The sequence below is a fragment of the Callithrix jacchus genome, chromosome 5 (genome assembly GCF_049354715.1).
Source record: "Callithrix jacchus isolate 240 chromosome 5, calJac240_pri, whole genome shotgun sequence".
NCBI lineage: Eukaryota > Metazoa > Chordata > Mammalia > Primates > Cebidae > Callithrix > Callithrix jacchus.
The window spans coordinates 67836155-67853157 of record NC_133506.1 but is presented as its reverse complement, the minus strand read 5'-3'; the positions used below and the strand labels follow the sequence as shown (position 1 = coordinate 67853157).

Here is a 17003-nt window from a genome sequence, read left to right as displayed (position 1 = left end):
GGCCAGATGAGGGTGGCAGCTTAGAGCAGAGACTTGCTGTGGATCTAAAGCACATTGTTTGTGCTGGGCCTGCAGCCACCACCAGGTCACTGGAACATGCTGTAACAGGAAGTGACTTTCGGTATTTCTATTTGGCCTCTTTAAAAGCTGGGTCAAGCACAGGGTGGTAGTATTGATTGATTCTTGTGAACTGAAATTTCACTTAGAAGTTTTACCCCCTCATATTTTTCCTGAGTTTTATCTTGCAATTGAACATGAGATCTGTGCCTTGTCTCCCCAGGATGCGGAAGGAAGAACACCCATCCACGTGGCCATCAGCAACCAGCACAGCACCATCATTCAGTTGTTGATCTCTCACCCCGATATCCATCTGAACGTCCGAGACAGACAAGGGCTGACCCCGTTTGCCTGTGCCATGACTTACAAGAACAACAAGGCAGCCGAGGCCATTCTCAAACGAGAGTCCGGGGCTGCTGAGCAGGTGCGTGAGTAACACCCAGCATTCTCCGCCTTGTCCTGGGCCCCACAGAACCTGGAGACTACACAGATGTCACCGACTGAACAGGTCTCTTCGTGGAAAGGGCTTTGCTTTGAAATTGTTCTCCCTTTCCTCAATTGTAGCTGTCGAGTGTCCCGTTAGTGCAGGGTGAGGTCTGGCTGCTCTGCCCTGTTCGTCAGCGCCGGACGACGCCAGGCTTAGAAGGAGGTGGAGCCAGTGGGCTCCACGGTAGGAATTCTGGGCTCATTCTCTGCCAAGAGCACATTCTTTGCTGTTGCTAGATTGGTTAACTGTCTTTATAAAGAATGTCTTTAAAAGCTCTGAAATGAACTCAGAGAGCTTGTGCTGTGCTGTTGGGGCAACGTGGACTGTTTGGGAGGAGGTCAGTGATTCTGCTAGCAAGCTGGGCTGGCCTTGTTCTTTGTGGCTCTTTACCAGCTGCGAAACCTGGAAGGTGAACTCTTGATCTGCAGCAACCATCTGGGTGGGAAATGGCCTCAACAGCTGATATGAGGTGGGGGCGGGGGCGGGTACAAAGTCAGTTCGACAGAAACCTCATCTCCAGCCAACACTTAGCATACTGCCAGGATTTAGAAATGTCTGTTCATGACGGTGAGATGGACACTTGGGACCTGGATGAAATGGAATTCTTGGTGGGTGGAGATGATGGCTTGGTATCTTAGGGTTCTCATACCATGTGTCTTCAGCATTTCACAAGTGTGACTGGATGGTGTAGGTGTTGATCTTGCATTGGCTCAGATGGTGTGAAATGGCCGTGAGTAGGGCTAGTTGTCTCACGGGTCTTCTCTCCAGTGTGAAACTGTACTGTTGATCAGAGCACTCTGTAGATCCATTGCTTATGAGACCGGTGTGTGCCGTGGGTGTGTGGCCGTATGTGGTGGTGTGCCATGTGTGTGGCATTGCTCATGAGACTGGCGTGTGCCGTGGGTACATGGCCGTGTGCGGTGGTGTGCCATGTGTGTGGCATTCCCTATGAGACTGGGGTGTGCCATGGGTGTGTGGCCGTGTGCGGTGGTGTGCCGTGTGTGGCATTGCTCATACTGGCGTGTGCCGTGGGTGTGTGGTGGCATTCCTTATGAGACTGGCGTGTGCCATGGGTGTGGGGCCATGTGCGGTGGCGTGCCGTGTGGCATTGCTCATACTGGTGTGTGCCATGGGTGTGTGGCCATGTGCGGTGGTGTGCCGTGTGTGTGGCATTGCTCGAGACCAGTGTGTGCTGTGGGTGTGTGGCCACGTGCAGTGGTGTGCTGTGTGTGTGGCATTGCTCTTGAGACTGGCGTGTGCCGTGGGTGTGTGGCCGTGTGCAGTGGTGTGCCATGTGTGTGGCATTGCTCATGAGAACGGCGTGTGCCGTGGGTGTGTGGCCGTGTGTGGTGGTGTGCTGCCTGTGTGGCATTGCCTGTGAGAGCATTGCCTATGAGACCGGTGTGTGCCATGGGTGCGTGGCCGTGTGCGGTGGTGTGCCATGTGTGTGGCATTGGGGCCTCCCTCACTGCTGCCTCAGCACTCAAGCTAAGACAGCTCTTGGAACTACAGTGTACTGTGTGGCTTGATTTCCTTGAGCTCCGCTGCTTTACATCAGTGGAGCAAAGTCCATGACCTGCTGTTGGCTCCCTCCCCATCATGTATAGTCTGTAGCTGAGTAAAAGAGGACATTCAGCATTTCTGAGGCCTTGGTTTGACCGCTTAGGGCTCAGGCTAGCAGTGCAGCTGGGGCATTAGGATGCTGGGTTCTTGTTATACCCAAAGCAAAGAGCCTCCCAAGGTTTGTCTCCCATCTTTGCCTCTCCATGAGTTCCTGATATCATGGTGCCTTCATTTCCCTGTCCTTCAGATTGTCTTTTCCTTGGCTTTCCACATCCAGTTTCTACTACAGGAGGCCGCCAGGGCACCGTGGGTCACTGCATCGGCTCCCTTCCCCTGACTGTGTGGGTGTGGTCATGCACGCGTGTTCTGTGCACCTAGATGTGGAGCGGGTCCTTTCCCCGACCATGTGGGTGTGGTCATCCACACATGTTCTGTGCATACAAGTTTGGAGCGGGTCCTTCCCCTGACCATGTGGGTGTGGTCATGCACACGTGTTCTGTGCACAGAGATGTGGAGCGGGTCCTTCCCCTGACCATGTGGGTGTGGCCATGCACGTGTGTTCTGTGCACAGAGATGTGGAGCTGATCCCTCCCCTGACCTTGTGGGTGTGGCCACGCATGTGTGTTCTGTGCAGAGATGTGGAGCGGGTCCTTCCCCTGACCATTTGGGTGTGGTCATGCACACATGTTCTCTGCATAGAGATGTGGAGCGGGTCCTTCCCCTGACCGTGTGGGTGTGGTCACACATGCGTGTTCTGTGCATAGACATGTGGAGCGGGTCCTTCCCCTATGTGGGTGTGGTCACACGTGTGTTCTGTGCACGGAGGTGGAGCAGGTCCTTCCCCTATGTGGGTGTGGTCACACGTGTGTTCTGTGCACAGAGGTGGAGCGGGTCCCTCCCCTGACCATGTAGGTGTGGTCATGCACGTATGTTCTGTGCACAGAGATGTGGAGCAGGTCCTTCCTCTGACGGTGTGGATGTGGTCACGCACGTGTGTTCTGTGCACAGAGGTGAAGCAGGTCCCTCCCCTGAGCATGTGAGTGTGGTCACGCATGCGTGTTCTGTACACAGTGGTGGAGCAGGTCTCTGGGTGGGTTGTGGGAGGGAGTTTCCTAGGCCTGAGAGAAGGTCTACGCCATGACCTCTACAGTGGTCAGTATAGCTTGCAGATGAACCTCAGGATGTACTCTTAAAAGGGAACTAATGTTTTGGTTTCCACTTGTTGCTGTAGGTGGATAATAAGGGCCGGAATTTCCTTCATGTGGCAGTTCAGAACTCTGATATTGAAAGTGTGCTTTTCCTGATCAGTGTCCACGCTAATGTGAATTCAAGAGTCCAGGATGCTTCCAAGTTGACTCCCTTGCATCTTTCTGTCCAAGCAGGCTCAGAAATTATTGTCCGCAATTTGGTAAGTGACACAGAAATATTATCGTATGTAATATGTTGTCAAAGCCTGTTGCAGAGCTTGTGCAGAACCTCCCCACAGGTGCTTTGTCAGGGGTGGTGAAAGGCCAGTGTGAATTTGGGGAATGAGGCCAGTGCACTTGGAAGACGGTGTGTCAAGGCTGCATGTCCTGTGTGCCCCATTGGGCTGCATAGGCTGTAGGCACTGGATTGGCCCTGACAGAAAGCAGGATTGGGATGGCAGAGGTGGGGTGGGAGCACAGAGGAAGTGGAGGGCCGCTGCTCTTCTCCGTCAGGCATTCAACTGGGACTCTGAAGGGAGCTGTCTCTTAATTTTCAAAACCACAGCGGGGTATGAGACATGTTTCCCGTTTTATAAAGGAGAAAACTTAGACTAAGAATTTTACCCCCAAGGCTGAGCTGGTAGTGTTGGATTTTAGCCTTTTCTATTGGACTCCAAAGCCTGCTTTTTACAGTATAACATAATACCACCAGGCAGGGGAAGTGTCTCAGCAAAGATGTGGAGATTGGGAAGTGCATGTGGCATGTTTTAAGTAGGGAAGTTTGGTTGAAATTATAGTAGAGTTGAAAGAGATGTGGTTAGAGAGGCAGGCAGCAAACAGATCGTGGGGCGTCAGGTTTCAAACCGAGAACCGTGAGCAGCCCTTATCCTTTAGACCGCGGAGAAACCACTGTAAGTGTTTGAGCTGAGAGGACAGGGTCGAGCTGAGACTGGGCCTTCTCATCTGGCCTGCTTCTCTTGGCCTGCACCAAAAGCTGCGCAGGTGCCCTGGTGGCCACTGCCGCATAACTGGCTACCAGGGCACCTGCGCAGCTTTTGGCGCCTTGTTTTCATTGTTTCTGAAAAACGCTTTTTAGAGAAGGATTTGTGACTTGCTGTGTGTCTGAGCTGAGGCAGCATTTAAAGAAGGTGTCTTGGGGGAGAGAGGGACACAGGCGTGGGCGGGTTCACCAGTGAAGGGACCGAGGGCAGCAAGGCAGTGAGTGTGAACTGAGGAATAAGGAGAGGCGGTCTGATGGTGCCGGGAACACACCAGATGTGGGGGGAGCAGCCCAGGAGGCAGATGGAGGTCCTAAAGCAGAAGAGAGTTGGCCTTGTGTTGATCCGTCTTTAGGCCTCTGTGGAGCCAAAGGAGGTCTGCGGTCCCTGATCTAGGTTCCAGACTTCCTAGGGCCTGACAGGGCAGATGGGAGGAGCCCCAGAAACCTGGAAGCAGCAGGTCTTCCAGTGTCCGTGTGCTCTTTTCTCTTTGAATCGACGCTGCATAATGCTTGACCCTGTTCCCGCTAACTTTACCCACCTCTTACTCCTCCCAGCTGACCAACTATGCAGTTAGTTATGATCCCCAACTTAGCACTAGTGACCGTGAGTAGATGTCTGTAATGTGTCCCATGTAGGTGTCCCATATCCGCTCACATGTCCCATCCATCAGTGATAGACTGGGTGCTCAGAGTTCTGGGACTTGGAAGTCAGGGTTCTACCCAGAGCAGCTGACCGGCGCCTAGATTTCCCCACAGGCAGTGTCTGTACACACAGGGGAAGCAGGGTGGCCTTACAGCGTAGGAGCAGCAAATGGTTCTGACTACAAACTCAGGAATTTTCTGTTAACAGCAACTATTTTTTAAACTTTGTCAGAAAGAGGATGATGAACTTCAAATACTAAATGAATAGATGGGGTATTATTTAAAGGTCCCTTCTGCCTTTGATTCTGTAATTCTTTGTGTCCTTTTCTTTCTTTTTTGAGACATGGTGTCCCTCTGTTGACCAGGCTGGAGTGCAGTGACCCGATCACAGCTCACTGCAGGTTCAGTCTTCCCACTTCATCCTCCCGAGTAGCTGTGATTACAGGTGCATGCCATCATGCCCAGCTAATTTTTAAATTTTTGTAGAGATGAAGTTTTTCCATGTTACCCAGGTTGGTCTTGAACCTCTGGGCTCAAGCAATCTGCCTGCCTGTCTCCCAAAGTGCTGGGACTACAGGCCTGAGCCACTGCACCCAGCTTGTGTTCTTTCTTTTAAAAAACAGGCTGGATACAGTGGCTTATGCCTATAATCCCAGCACTTTGGGAGGCCAAGGTGGGAGGATTGCTTGAGGCCAGGAGTTTGACACCAGCCTGGGCAACGTAGCAAGATCCTGTCTCTACCAAGCATTTTTTTAAAAAACTAGCCAGGTATAGGGTCACATGCCTGTGGTCCTAGCTACTCAGGAGGCTGAGGTGGGGCAGTCCTCTAAGCCCAGGAGTTGAAGGTTGCAGTGAGCTATGATGGTGCCACTGCACTGCAGCCTGGGTGACAGAACAAATTGCTGTCTCAAAAATTAGTAAATACATAGAAAACAACAGTGAAGTAGAACATACTCATTGTGGAAAAACTCAAAGCACATAAGGATATGAATCAGACAGTGTCTCCTTTGGACTCCCAGCTCTCCCGAGTGTGGCATTTATGCTGTGAAACACCTTCCGAGTGCATGTGTGTGCATGCTTGTGTGTACAGCTCTGTCTTCCCCAGATGGAACTGTACCATCTTCTAATTTGCAAGGTTTTTTAAACTTACTTGTCATCAACATCTTTCCATGTTAATTGATAAATATTTATCATCTTAATTACTACATGTTCTATTGTTTATAATTTTTACAACCAAACCCTTTTGCCATCAGGCTTTTCTAGTATAAGCAGTAGACATCCTTCTATAGTCCAGTCAGTATCACTGCAGTCCTGCATTGTTTTTATATACTAAAGCTTTAGAAGTAGTTTCTGTGTCCCAAGGAATGGCAGTTTAACATTCTGACAGGTAATTGCCAGTTTGCCCTTGGCACAGGTTTTGCTGGTTTGTGCTTCAGCAGGAGTATGTGTGAAGCCCTCATGCTCCCAGCTCTGTCATCAAGGCAGGCCATCAGCCTCTGTGGGTGTCAGAGGACAAGCAGCTTGGTCTCCAAAAAGGGGATCTTGATTGTGGTAGAGAGACTCTTCATGTAATGAACTTCAACAGCTTCTTGCAGGAGCCAAAGTGAATGAATTAACCAAGCATCGACAGACTGCCCTCCATCTTGCTGCCCAGCAGGACCTGCCTACCATCTGCTCAGTCCTCCTAGAGAATGGAGTGGACTTTGCTGCGGTGGATGAGAATGGAAACAATGGTAACTCTGTCCTTCCTCTGTGTATAGTGCTGAGTGCCTTGAACTATCCCTCCATTCTAGGGTGGGGGTGCGGTGCACCCTTGGGTCTGCTACCCCGTGTGGGGGTTGGCTTTTATAGGAGCAAAGTGGTGACAGGGAGTGCTTGGGGTAGGGCATCCAGCCTTCCACTGTCCAGGCCTTGTGGAGCCTCCCCATCTGGTTGAGAGACTAGAAGCCCACACTGCCTTCCTGGGAAACTGTTCAGTTTCACCTTTGGGTAACTGCTGAAGCAGAAAGCACAGCACAGAGCAGTCACGAGATTGCATTTTTGGTCCATCCTTGAGGGCAGTAAAGAGCAGAAAGGATGGCTCTGTGCGTGGCCAGTGGCTGCTGTGGCTGGGTCCCATTGACAGAGAGGTCTGTGAGGGTGAGGAGTGGTGGAGAGTTTTCTGCCTGTGCTTCTGGGCTTCTGGGCTTGCACAGTAAGAGGATTTACTTCCCAGCTCTTCATCTTGCTGTCATGCACGGCCGGCTCAACAACATCCGGGTTCTCCTGACAGAGTGCACAGTGGACGCCGAAGCCTTTAACCTCAGGTGAGCGTGTGGGACCCGAGCAGGCCCCTCGGTGACCAGAGCTGCCGGCTGCCGGTGCCTCCCATTAGCCCCAGGGAGGGGCTGCAGAACTGGCCGCTGGGCACCTCACCAGCTTCGGGTACTTTATTTTGGAACTTTTGGCACTGGTATTTTTGTTTTAATAAAAAATGCTTCTAAAAAAAAAAAACTTTTGTTATACATCTACTTAGGTTACAGTAAAATAAAAAAGAAAAAGTTTTGTGACCTGTTACATGCCTTTAGATGTATCCACCAGAGTTCAGAAAATTCTGTTTATTTTGTGTGTGATGGCCTGGCAGATTCCTAACTTTTCCAACATGTTTCGTCAGAGGCCAGTCCCCGCTGCACATCTTGGGACAGTACGGCAAGGAGAACGCAGCAGCCATCTTTGAGCTCTTCCTGGAATGCATGCCGGAGTACCCTCTAGATAAGCCAGATGCAGAGGGCAGCACGGGTATGTAGCGAGATCTTGCGTGTCCTGTCTCACTTGCAGGCCTTGTGCCTGGAAAAACTGGAGTCAGGCACATGTCATGGCCTCAGGGCATTTCTGTCGGGCCCTCTGAGCCTCTGCTCCAAAGCCCTGCTGTGGAATTGGAGCGTCGGCTTTTAGGCATCATCATGTCTCGAGTGCATCCAGTGCTGAGACCATGTGTACCTTCTCCAGACAGGCCTGTCGACCTGCTTTCATTTCCCTCGTTTGCCTTTTGTCCAGTCAAATAGGGCCCTACCCAAGCTCCCAAATTTTAGCAAAGAAAATAGAAGAACCTCACAGAATCTTCAGAAGGAAGAAATGTGCTATGGTATGTGTTGACATGCTTGAGAAAGTGGCGAATTGCACCTAGATCCACGGGAGCCGTCTTAGGGAGAGGGCCGCAGGCCTCTCCGGCTTGCTCTGGGCGCCCGTGGTCACTATGTCCATCCGCGTGGCTCTCCTGGCTTTTCTGACATACTCTTTCATACATTTTCTGGCTTAGTGCTCTCGACAGCCCCACATAGTTGTATCCCCATTTTTCAGGTAAGGAAGAATAACCCAGTAAAACCAAACTAGATTTCTCTGATCCCAGAACCCCCTGTGCAGCTGTGTGGCTACTCAGTTCCCTGAGCTCACCCTGTTCTGGAGAGAGAGCCTCCGTGGTCGTGGCAGAAATGGAGTCACTATGGGTTGTGTGAACCTTAATGTGGGACCACATATATTATCAGCATTTTATCTTGGTCTTGAGAGGAGTTCTTGGCCTTGCTAAGTGAATGTTGTTTTTTAAGCTGGCAGTGGTGGGCCTGAGCTTCAGAGGAGTCAGCCCTGGGAGTGAGCTGCTCTACCCAGCACCTACTGAGTAAGCATCTTGCCCAGGAGCATGTCAGCAGGCTGGCAGGGAGGGTCGCATCTAGACCTCCCAATTACACACAGCTGGGTTCAGATGCCAGGCCCCATGATTCTAGCAGTGTGACTGGGTACACGTTCTCCCCTCATGTGCCTGTTTCCTCATTTGATAATGGGAATAAAAACCCTCCTCTTATGGTATAATTTTCAGTTAAATGAAAGACTGTACACACAGTGTCTGGGAAAGGGATGCAAAGGTTAGCTGCAGTCAGCTGTGACTCTTCACAGGGAAGGCAGGAGGTTGGCCTGACCAGAGCATGGGTTCCCATGGGCTCTGTACCTGCACAGAGGAGAGGCTCCATGGAGTGGAATAACCTTTGGGAGCATGTTCCTAATACTGATTTTTCTTCTCCACGTGTACATAACTCATAGGCTTAGATTTAATTACACTGGGTGAAAGAACTTTGTCCTTTGTGGGGAAACCAGTGTTTCCTGCCAGAGGAAGGCAAGGGAGGCAACAGTGGATGGTTGTTTTGTGTTGAATCCCCACCCACCTGCCCTACCTTGGTTATCCTGCAGCCCAGGCTCTACATGGGAAAGGCTGCGTCTCGGAACCCCAGCTGCTCTGGAATCTCGGGCTCAAGGCCATGTCCTTTTTTGGGAGATGCTACAGCTTGTCTGTAGAGGTCTCCCCGGAGCCTCAGGGGCCCCTGTGTGTCTGTGGGGACTTTCTGAGCAGATGTCCTGCCAGCAGTCTCCTGCCCTCCCATGGTCGGTGCCAGCCGTGCCAGGTGGGGAGTAGCCCTACGTGTTTGTTTTCCAGTGCTGCTCTTAGCATACATGAAAGGGAATGCCAACCTGTGCCGCGCCATCGTCCGATCTGGGGCTCGTCTTGGGGTGAATAACAACCAGGGAGTCAACATTTTCAACTACCAGGTTGCCACCAAGCAGCTTCTGTTTCGACTTTTAGGTGAGTGGCCTATGTTTGCTCTTTCAGTGCTACTATCGAGATATATTTGTGATCTTTAAATCTCAAGATGCCTTAAGGTCAGAACCACCTGTTTCCAGGCAGTATATGGGACTCTTCCTGTGAATGGGGTGAAGGGTTTTGAGCGCATTGGGAAGGTCACTGTTGCCAGTCTCTCTTCAAAGCGCTCTGCCTTGTTCATGTCCCACTCCCCACAACCTGCTGGGAGTGCGCAAGCTCCAGGCAGGCCACCCTTCCTGTGTCTCCTGGCCACTTAGCTGCACACCTGTCCTCCTGAGACTGATTCAGATCCTTTAGAACCTTCAGAATGGCTTCTGCTTCAGCCCCACCAGCTCTCCCCTCCCAGCGTCCCTTCTGTGGAAAGGAGTGTTCACTCCTAGCTCATATTTGTGAGTCTGTCCTCCTCCCTGCTGAGGTGGTAGAGAAGCAAGATGCCTCCAGTGCCTGTGCTATGTTGTCACCCACCGTGGGGAGAGACAGACAGGAGAGAACAAGCTCAGAAACACTTGGTGGCCATGTGATCACAGTGGAGTGACTTGCCCACAGCTGCACAGCTGGTCCGTGGCAGAGCCGGTGTTGAAGCATTTGTGACATCTGTATACTGTCACTTTGCTTTGGCCTTTCCAGAGCTCCGCACTGGTGCCCCTCACAGCACCAGCTACATACACGCACCACGGTGCTCAGGAGTAACGACTGATTGACGCGCTGCTTCCTCCCCACGCGCTCGGGGCCCTCTCTGTGAAGTGCAGTCACACAGTGCCTGGCATAGAGTGAGAGTTCAGCCAGTAAATCCTAGTGATGGTCGTTCCTGTTACACTGCTAACTCCCAGCTGAGACGGAAACTGAGTTCTTCCTCAGAGGTCACTCGGCTTGTGGTCCTACTGCAGACTCAGGCCCTCTCCCTGGAAGCCTGGACATCACCTTTTCTTCTGTCTGCTCCATGTCACATCCCACACTTCTGCAGGCACTAAGTCTTACAGATCCTGCCTCCACAGTTTCTCTTAGTCCCATCTTCTGTTCCCCATCGTGTGGCCCTAGCCAGTTTTTCTAGCTGTGTGATCTCCGTTCTCCCCCTGCCATGTCTTCGTTCCAGCCATCCCCGACTACGTGTGCTTCCCCCCACAGACATGCTGCCTCCCCCACAGATGCAACACCGCCTCCCCCACACAGACGCCATGCCGCTTCCCCACAGATGCCATGCCACCTCCCACACACACACCATGCCACCTCCCCACAGATGCCACGCTGCCTCCCACACATACCACCTCACCAGATGCCACACCACCTCCCCAGACACCACGCCGTCTCCCACACACACACCATGCCACCTCACCATAGATGCCACACCGCCTCCCCCACACAGACACCACACTGCCTCCCCACAGATACCATGCCACCTCCCCACAGATGCCACGCTGCCTCCCACACATACCACCTCACCAGATGCCACGCCATCTGCCCCAGACGCCACGCCACCTCCTCAGACGCCACACTGTCTCCCACACACACACGCCACCTCACCATAGATGCCACGCCGCCTCCCTCACACAGACACCACACTGCGTTCCCACAGATACCATGCCACCTCCCCCACAATCGCCACGCTGGTTCACTTCATTGGCGTGTTTCCTTCTCCCCCATTCTCCCTGGCAAGTGCTGATTCTCATCTCCTCTGGGAAGCTGTCCCTGAACCACTTAGAACCTTTTTGCCTCTTGGCCTATGTCACGTGGTAGTGTGTGGCTTCACTTGCTGGTCTGTTTCCCTGCTCCCTCTGAGCCCTGAGGCTTGCCTGGCAGTCGCTGTTTGATGGGACTAGTCCTCTTCCATGTGTTACAGATATGCTGTCCAAGGAGCCTCCATGGTGTGACGGCTCCTTCTGCTATGAGTGCACTGCCAAGTTTGGAGTCACGACCCGCAAACACCACTGGTAAGACCCCAGCGTCACTGTCAGACAGGTAGGGGGACTTGCGCCGACGTCACTGCTCCCGCCCTTCTCCAGGATAAGCCATGAACCTGCCCGGGGCCTGCACACTCATGGGCAAAACTTGACCAAATGGAGTGATGAGATGAGCACACCCAAGGATCTGACTGAGGAAGAGATGGAGGGAAGGCAGGGACCTGCAGACTGGTGCTGTCCTGTGGAAGCTGAAGGTGCACAGTTCCCAGGTGGCCCATCAGGCCTGTGCCATCCTCCCTGGCTTCCGGCCTGCAGCAAAGCTGAGATGAGTTACTGCCCTCATGGTATGCTTCAGTATGGGCTGCTTCTGACAGCAAGGCGCTTTTCCCATCAAAATGAGATAGATAGGCCAGGCGCCATGGCTCACGCCTGTAATCCCAACACTTTGGGAGGTGGAGGCGGGTGGATCAGTTAAGTTCAGGAGTTCAAGACTAGCCTGGCCAATGTGGCGAAACCCCATCTCTACTAAAAATAGAAAAATTAGCTGGGGGTCGTGGCAGGCACTTGTAATCCCAGCTACTTGGGAGGTTGAGGCAGGAGGTTGCAGTAAGTTGAGTTCACGCCACTGACTCCAGCCTGGGTGACAGGTGAGAGTTCATCTCAAGAAAAAAAAAGTGCTGAGCTGCTCTCTTTTTGTTGGTTTTTGACAGTCTTGCTGTCACCCAGGCTGGAGTAGAGTGGCATGAGCTTGGCTTGCTGCAGTTTCTACCTCCTGGGTTCAAGCCATTCTCCTTCTTCAGCCTCCTGAAGTAGCTGGAATTCAAGTGTGCACCACCATGCCCAACTAATTTTCGTATTTTTAGTAGAGATGGGATTTCACCGTGTTGGCCAGGCTGGTCTTGAAACTCCTGACCTCAGGTGATCCGCCCATCTTCCGAAGTGCTGGGATGACAGTTGTGAACGTTGTGCTTAGCCTCAGCTGCTCTTGATCTTTAAGGAAAGAAGAAAGCCGCCTTTAGTATTGCTTTAACGTGATGACTGACTAGTTTTGTTTTCATGGACTAAAAATTCTCCATGAATTGCTGTGACTTGGCTGGTGGTGTTGCCTCAGTGCCCCTGTGGGGGTTGCCCTCACATGCTGGGAGATGGTGTGTCTTCAGTGCTCCCCTCATACTTCCTTTCTTTGCTTCCACAGTCGTCACTGCGGACGTCTTCTTTGCCATAAATGCTCGACCAAGGAGATTCCTATCATCAAGTTTGATCTGAACAAACCTGTGCGAGTTTGCAACATTTGCTTTGATGTGCTGACTCTGGGTGGGGTCTCTTAGTCAGCCCCCGGAGCGTCCAGGCCACGTTCTTGGTCACCTCCCCAGCAGCTGCTCTGCTCACCAGCCCGACTGCCCACAGAGCAGGAGCTGGCAGTCATCCTCCTGAGGCAATAGACTGGAACATTTAAGGATCATGGTGTGATAGATCCCTTTTCCAGTGATTCCATATGATTGTCAGTGTGTGTGTCAGACTGTGATCAATTTCACTGGGCGTCTCACTGATTGGACCAGGCCATTTAGCCTAAGTTGTTAATGTGATTAGGAATTAGACCCCTCCCCATTCTGCTAGCTACATACAAGGAAACTTGGATAAGCGTTTTCCCTTCCAGTAGCTTGGTGTCCATCCCAGAGCATTCATGAAGTCTTCCCGCCTGGGCTGGCTGAGGCAGCAGAGCCTTACAGAGTAGGAAGCTGGCTGCCTAACAAGCGGGCTTTACTCTAGGGTAAGTGGCTGTGGACTTTTCTGCACAGTGTTTTCATAAAGATAATAGGATCCTCTTGCCCTAAAGTCTTTTTTTCTTTTTAAGCTAACCTGTGTTTTTGGTGAGCTACGCCTTTTAAAAAGGTGAAATCTTTCTTAACAGGGTTCAAAGATGAGAGCTGAAAAATCGTGGCCTTACCAACTGAAAGCTTTACAGTGTTCGTGCTATGCAGGTGTCAGGGGTGCAGCTGGCTGCTTGACACCTCGTGGCAGCGTCTCATTCTCTCGTCTTGCCGCGTCCTGTGTGGAGTCTTAGTCCCTCTGCCCCTGGAGAGTGGTGGAGGAAGCGCACTTTGTGCTGCCCTTTTATAGAGCTGCATTATCAGTGATCCCAATTTAAAAGTCCACATTCAGAAATACCCTCACACATGCTTGCATCAGTGATTTGAATGATCAGCTTTGACGGGACCTCAGCTCACACAAATCTTTAAGGAAAAACTCTGTAGTGTCTTTTAGAGCAAGAGATTCATCCAGGCTGAGTGATGAGGGGGGATCAATATGGCTTCAGCCCCAGGGGCGTCTGGAGCCTCAGGCTGGCAGGTCCTGTGTCCTTGACGCAAATGCTTCTTGCCGAAATCCTCCCTCATGATGCTGTGAGTCACATCATGAGTGGCCACAGCCACATGTGCGCCACCACGTTTTGGAAGTCTCTGGCTTGTGTGCTGGATGAGGCCACCAGAACTTGCTGGGTCTTAGTCGCTGCTAGTACATCTATTAACCATGAGGTGTTAAACTTCTCTTTTGAAGGTTTGGCCAGTTTCTAAAAAACGCACATTTAAAGAGAAACATCTACCACCGCTTTAAAACAAAACAACTCTGAGGTAAACGCTGTGTGTTATACTCGGAGATTGAGTCTCAGTCATACATACTGATCCTCTCAGACATTTAATAACCACTACCTTTTTGCATTAATGAAGTTTGCATATGTGTGTTAAAGGGAAAAAATATGTTTTGCAATGTCATTTGTTTCTTTTCTGGGTATGTTCTCTGTGTTGCTGTAGATTTATACATTCTGTTGCCTAAACGTGTAAAATGAGCTGATAAACTGCAGTGCTATTTTAAAAAACATTTCTGTGATTTATAAGATATATATGCTTTCTATGTTAATATAAGCTTGTGCACAATGTATAAAAGAAAAAAATTAATTAGAAGAGTCCCCTGTCCCTCAGTTTGACATGTTTCATAGAGAGTTGCCAGTCTTGGCAAACATTTGACCACCTGAGGTATGTGGTCAGTTTCCATTTTCTATTACCTGAAAAGGGCCATAAGGAAGCCGGCAGGCAGGGTTAGGTAGCTTAGTTACCTGAGTTAGGAAGATAATCATGGTTTGGATAGGAATTGAAGTGGCTGGTACATCGATACCTGTTCTTTAAATGTTCATGATGGAAAAGGAATCTGGAGATCAGTCAGGGGTGAGGCTGATTGTTCTGCCCATGCCCTACCTTATCAATTTCATTAACAATCTTGCCTGTAATTGCACTTAAAATCTTAAGATCATGTTTCAAATAGGTTGATTGGAGTTTCTGTTTCTTCCATGAATCCAGGGATAGCAATGGTACTGAGCAGCTGTGGACTGGGAGAATTTTTTTTTTTTTTTTTTTTTTTTTGAGACAGTCTCCCTTTGTCGCTAGGTGCCAGGCTGGAGTTCAGTGGCATAATCTCAGCTCACTGCAATCTCCGCCTCCCGAGTTCAAGCAATTCTCCTGCCTCAGCCTCCCGAGTAGTTGGGACTAACAGGTGCATGCCATCACACCCAGCTAATTTTTGTATTTTTAGTAGAGACAGGGTTTCACCCTGTTGGCCAGGATGGTCTCGATTTCTTGACCTCATGATCTGCCTGCCTCAGCCTCCCAAAGTGCTGGGATTATAGGCTTGAGCCACCGCGCCCGGCCAGAATGTCTTTTAGTCCTATTACACACTGGCTGCAAGGGGCATCCATGTGGATACAGGAAAAGCTTAGGAAGACCCCTGACTGCGCAGACGCCACCATAGCTGCCCTGTCCGGGACCAGGCATGTTTCCAGTCCTTCCCGTCTCTTCCTGCTGCCAACACTTGAATACAAAACTGCCTGGTTGTTGTTAAATTTTCAGCATAGCTTAAGCACTAGTAGCCAAAACTTAATTTTAATTCAATCAGAAAGTTCCCACTTCAATGAATGAGCAGGAAAAGAAACTTGACTCAAACATCATTTATTGCAACAGTCAATGTTGTCATGCTGAGTTCACTCTTGAACTGCCCTTGCTCATCGCCAGATTTATTATCCAATATATTCTTAAGTCTTTTGTTGTCGTTTTTAAGATGAAGGTACAAACCATGTGCTATATATAAATCAAATGGCTTAAACTAAGTTGCTGTGATCCTCTGACACCGAAATTTCCCATAAACTTAAGTGCCTACACTTAGGACTTTGAACGTTCAGTCATCTTTTTAGTGGCGTCTTACTGAATGATGTATTAGAACATGTGCTGTGTCAACCCCAATTACTATACTAATTTAGTTGCGGCTGGATTAGATTGCTTAGTTCACCTGCCACGTTCTCTCCAAGGAGTGGGGTCTACGTGACCTTGAGTCCTCTACCTCAGAGCCCCGGGTCATCTCTGGCCACCGTTCCGTGCCCTCACGTCCCTGTGTGGAGCCCAGCATGTGTGTGGTTTCACCACTCCTCCCTGTCCATGTCCCACACCTACCGTATTGACCCGACTGCACTAATCTTGTCCATAGGCATGGAATGGAGGGAATATCTTGAGAAAAGGGAGGACCTTCACCTCCATCTAGTTTTCTTTTATCTGGAGAAAAAGAACTCTCTGAACTATGTAATGCTTAGCCCCGAAAGTCAAGTCAACTTCCGAGGTGACAGCAGCTTGAACAAGTAAGGGTCACGCTTCCATGACAGACAATGCTTCCCTTGGGACAAGTCCCAGAACTAGCTGAAGCACCAAAGCTCCCCACTCCCAGCCTGGGAGCAGAGGAAGCAGGGGCACAGCTCGCCAGCAGGACTCGGAAGTCACCTCCTCACTCTGTGGAAGTAATTTAGTAAAGAGCTGACTGACAAGATATCAACCCTGAAATTCCCTGAAGTTACAGATGCCTTAAAAACTTTCTTTGGAAGATCATTGCCTGTGCAATTCCTTTTTTGTGTGGCATAAATAATATAGTAACCTGTTAAAACTAACATTGCTTTTCTGCAGCTAGGGAGTCTTGAGTCGTGACTGCTTGACTTGATGACTTGCCCTTTTTGGCAGATGTGCGGAGCTGGCTGTTACCACGACATCCCTGTGACCCCAGAGGAGGGGCTGTAGCTGGGCAGAAACTGCAGGCACACATTCGGTCAGTCACCTAGGCTTCCAGCCCATTTGGGGCAGTGCTCAGTGTGGGGTGACGGTGTCTCATAGGACCATGGCGCTTATCAACATTGTTTCTTTGGGGTCTGTGTAATGGAATGTATTTTTCAAATACTGATATTTGCATTTTCTCTAACAATTCCTTATAATAAAATGAAGTAAAATTGTGCATTTAAAGTGGAAACTTTAATAAGATATTTGTAGTTACTTCTAATGCAGAAGTACTAATTAAAACAAATTTTAAAAAACTCCTGACATGAATGAATTTCTTACGAGCCACCCTCTAGGAAAGTCCCAATTCCAGCAGTTTTCAGGAACATGCTGTTGACAGCAGCCAAAAAGCTCTTTTATGTATTTATTTTTAATTAATTTTTTAAAATATCAGTCAG

The 17003-nt window shown here is 50.2% G+C and overlaps 1 protein-coding gene across 7 annotated transcripts in view; it reads left to right on the top strand.

Moving 5' to 3' along the window:
* The window catches only part of ANKFY1 (ankyrin repeat and FYVE domain containing 1), a 90196-nt gene extending 73413 nt beyond the window's left edge, over positions 1 to 16783 (top strand). For 4 of the 7 annotated variants that reach the window (XM_008996410.5, XM_054255642.2, XM_078372527.1 and 1 more), the window contains 8 exons: positions 281 to 481; positions 3339 to 3515; positions 6522 to 6669; positions 7152 to 7242; positions 7590 to 7714; positions 9402 to 9548; positions 11404 to 11494; positions 12660 to 16783. In XM_008996410.5, the coding sequence (XP_008994658.1) occupies positions 281 to 481; positions 3339 to 3515; positions 6522 to 6669; positions 7152 to 7242; positions 7590 to 7714; positions 9402 to 9548; positions 11404 to 11494; positions 12660 to 12792 (1113 nt within the window). In that variant the 3' untranslated portion in view covers positions 12793 to 16783. The remainder of the gene's footprint in view (positions 1 to 280; positions 482 to 3338; positions 3516 to 6521; positions 6670 to 7151; positions 7243 to 7589; positions 7715 to 9401; positions 9549 to 11403; positions 11495 to 12659) is intronic. The other 3 variants (XR_619980.6, XR_008481451.2, XR_013535451.1) reach the window with 1 other exon arrangement.
* The last annotated feature ends 220 nt before the right edge of the window (positions 16784 to 17003 follow it).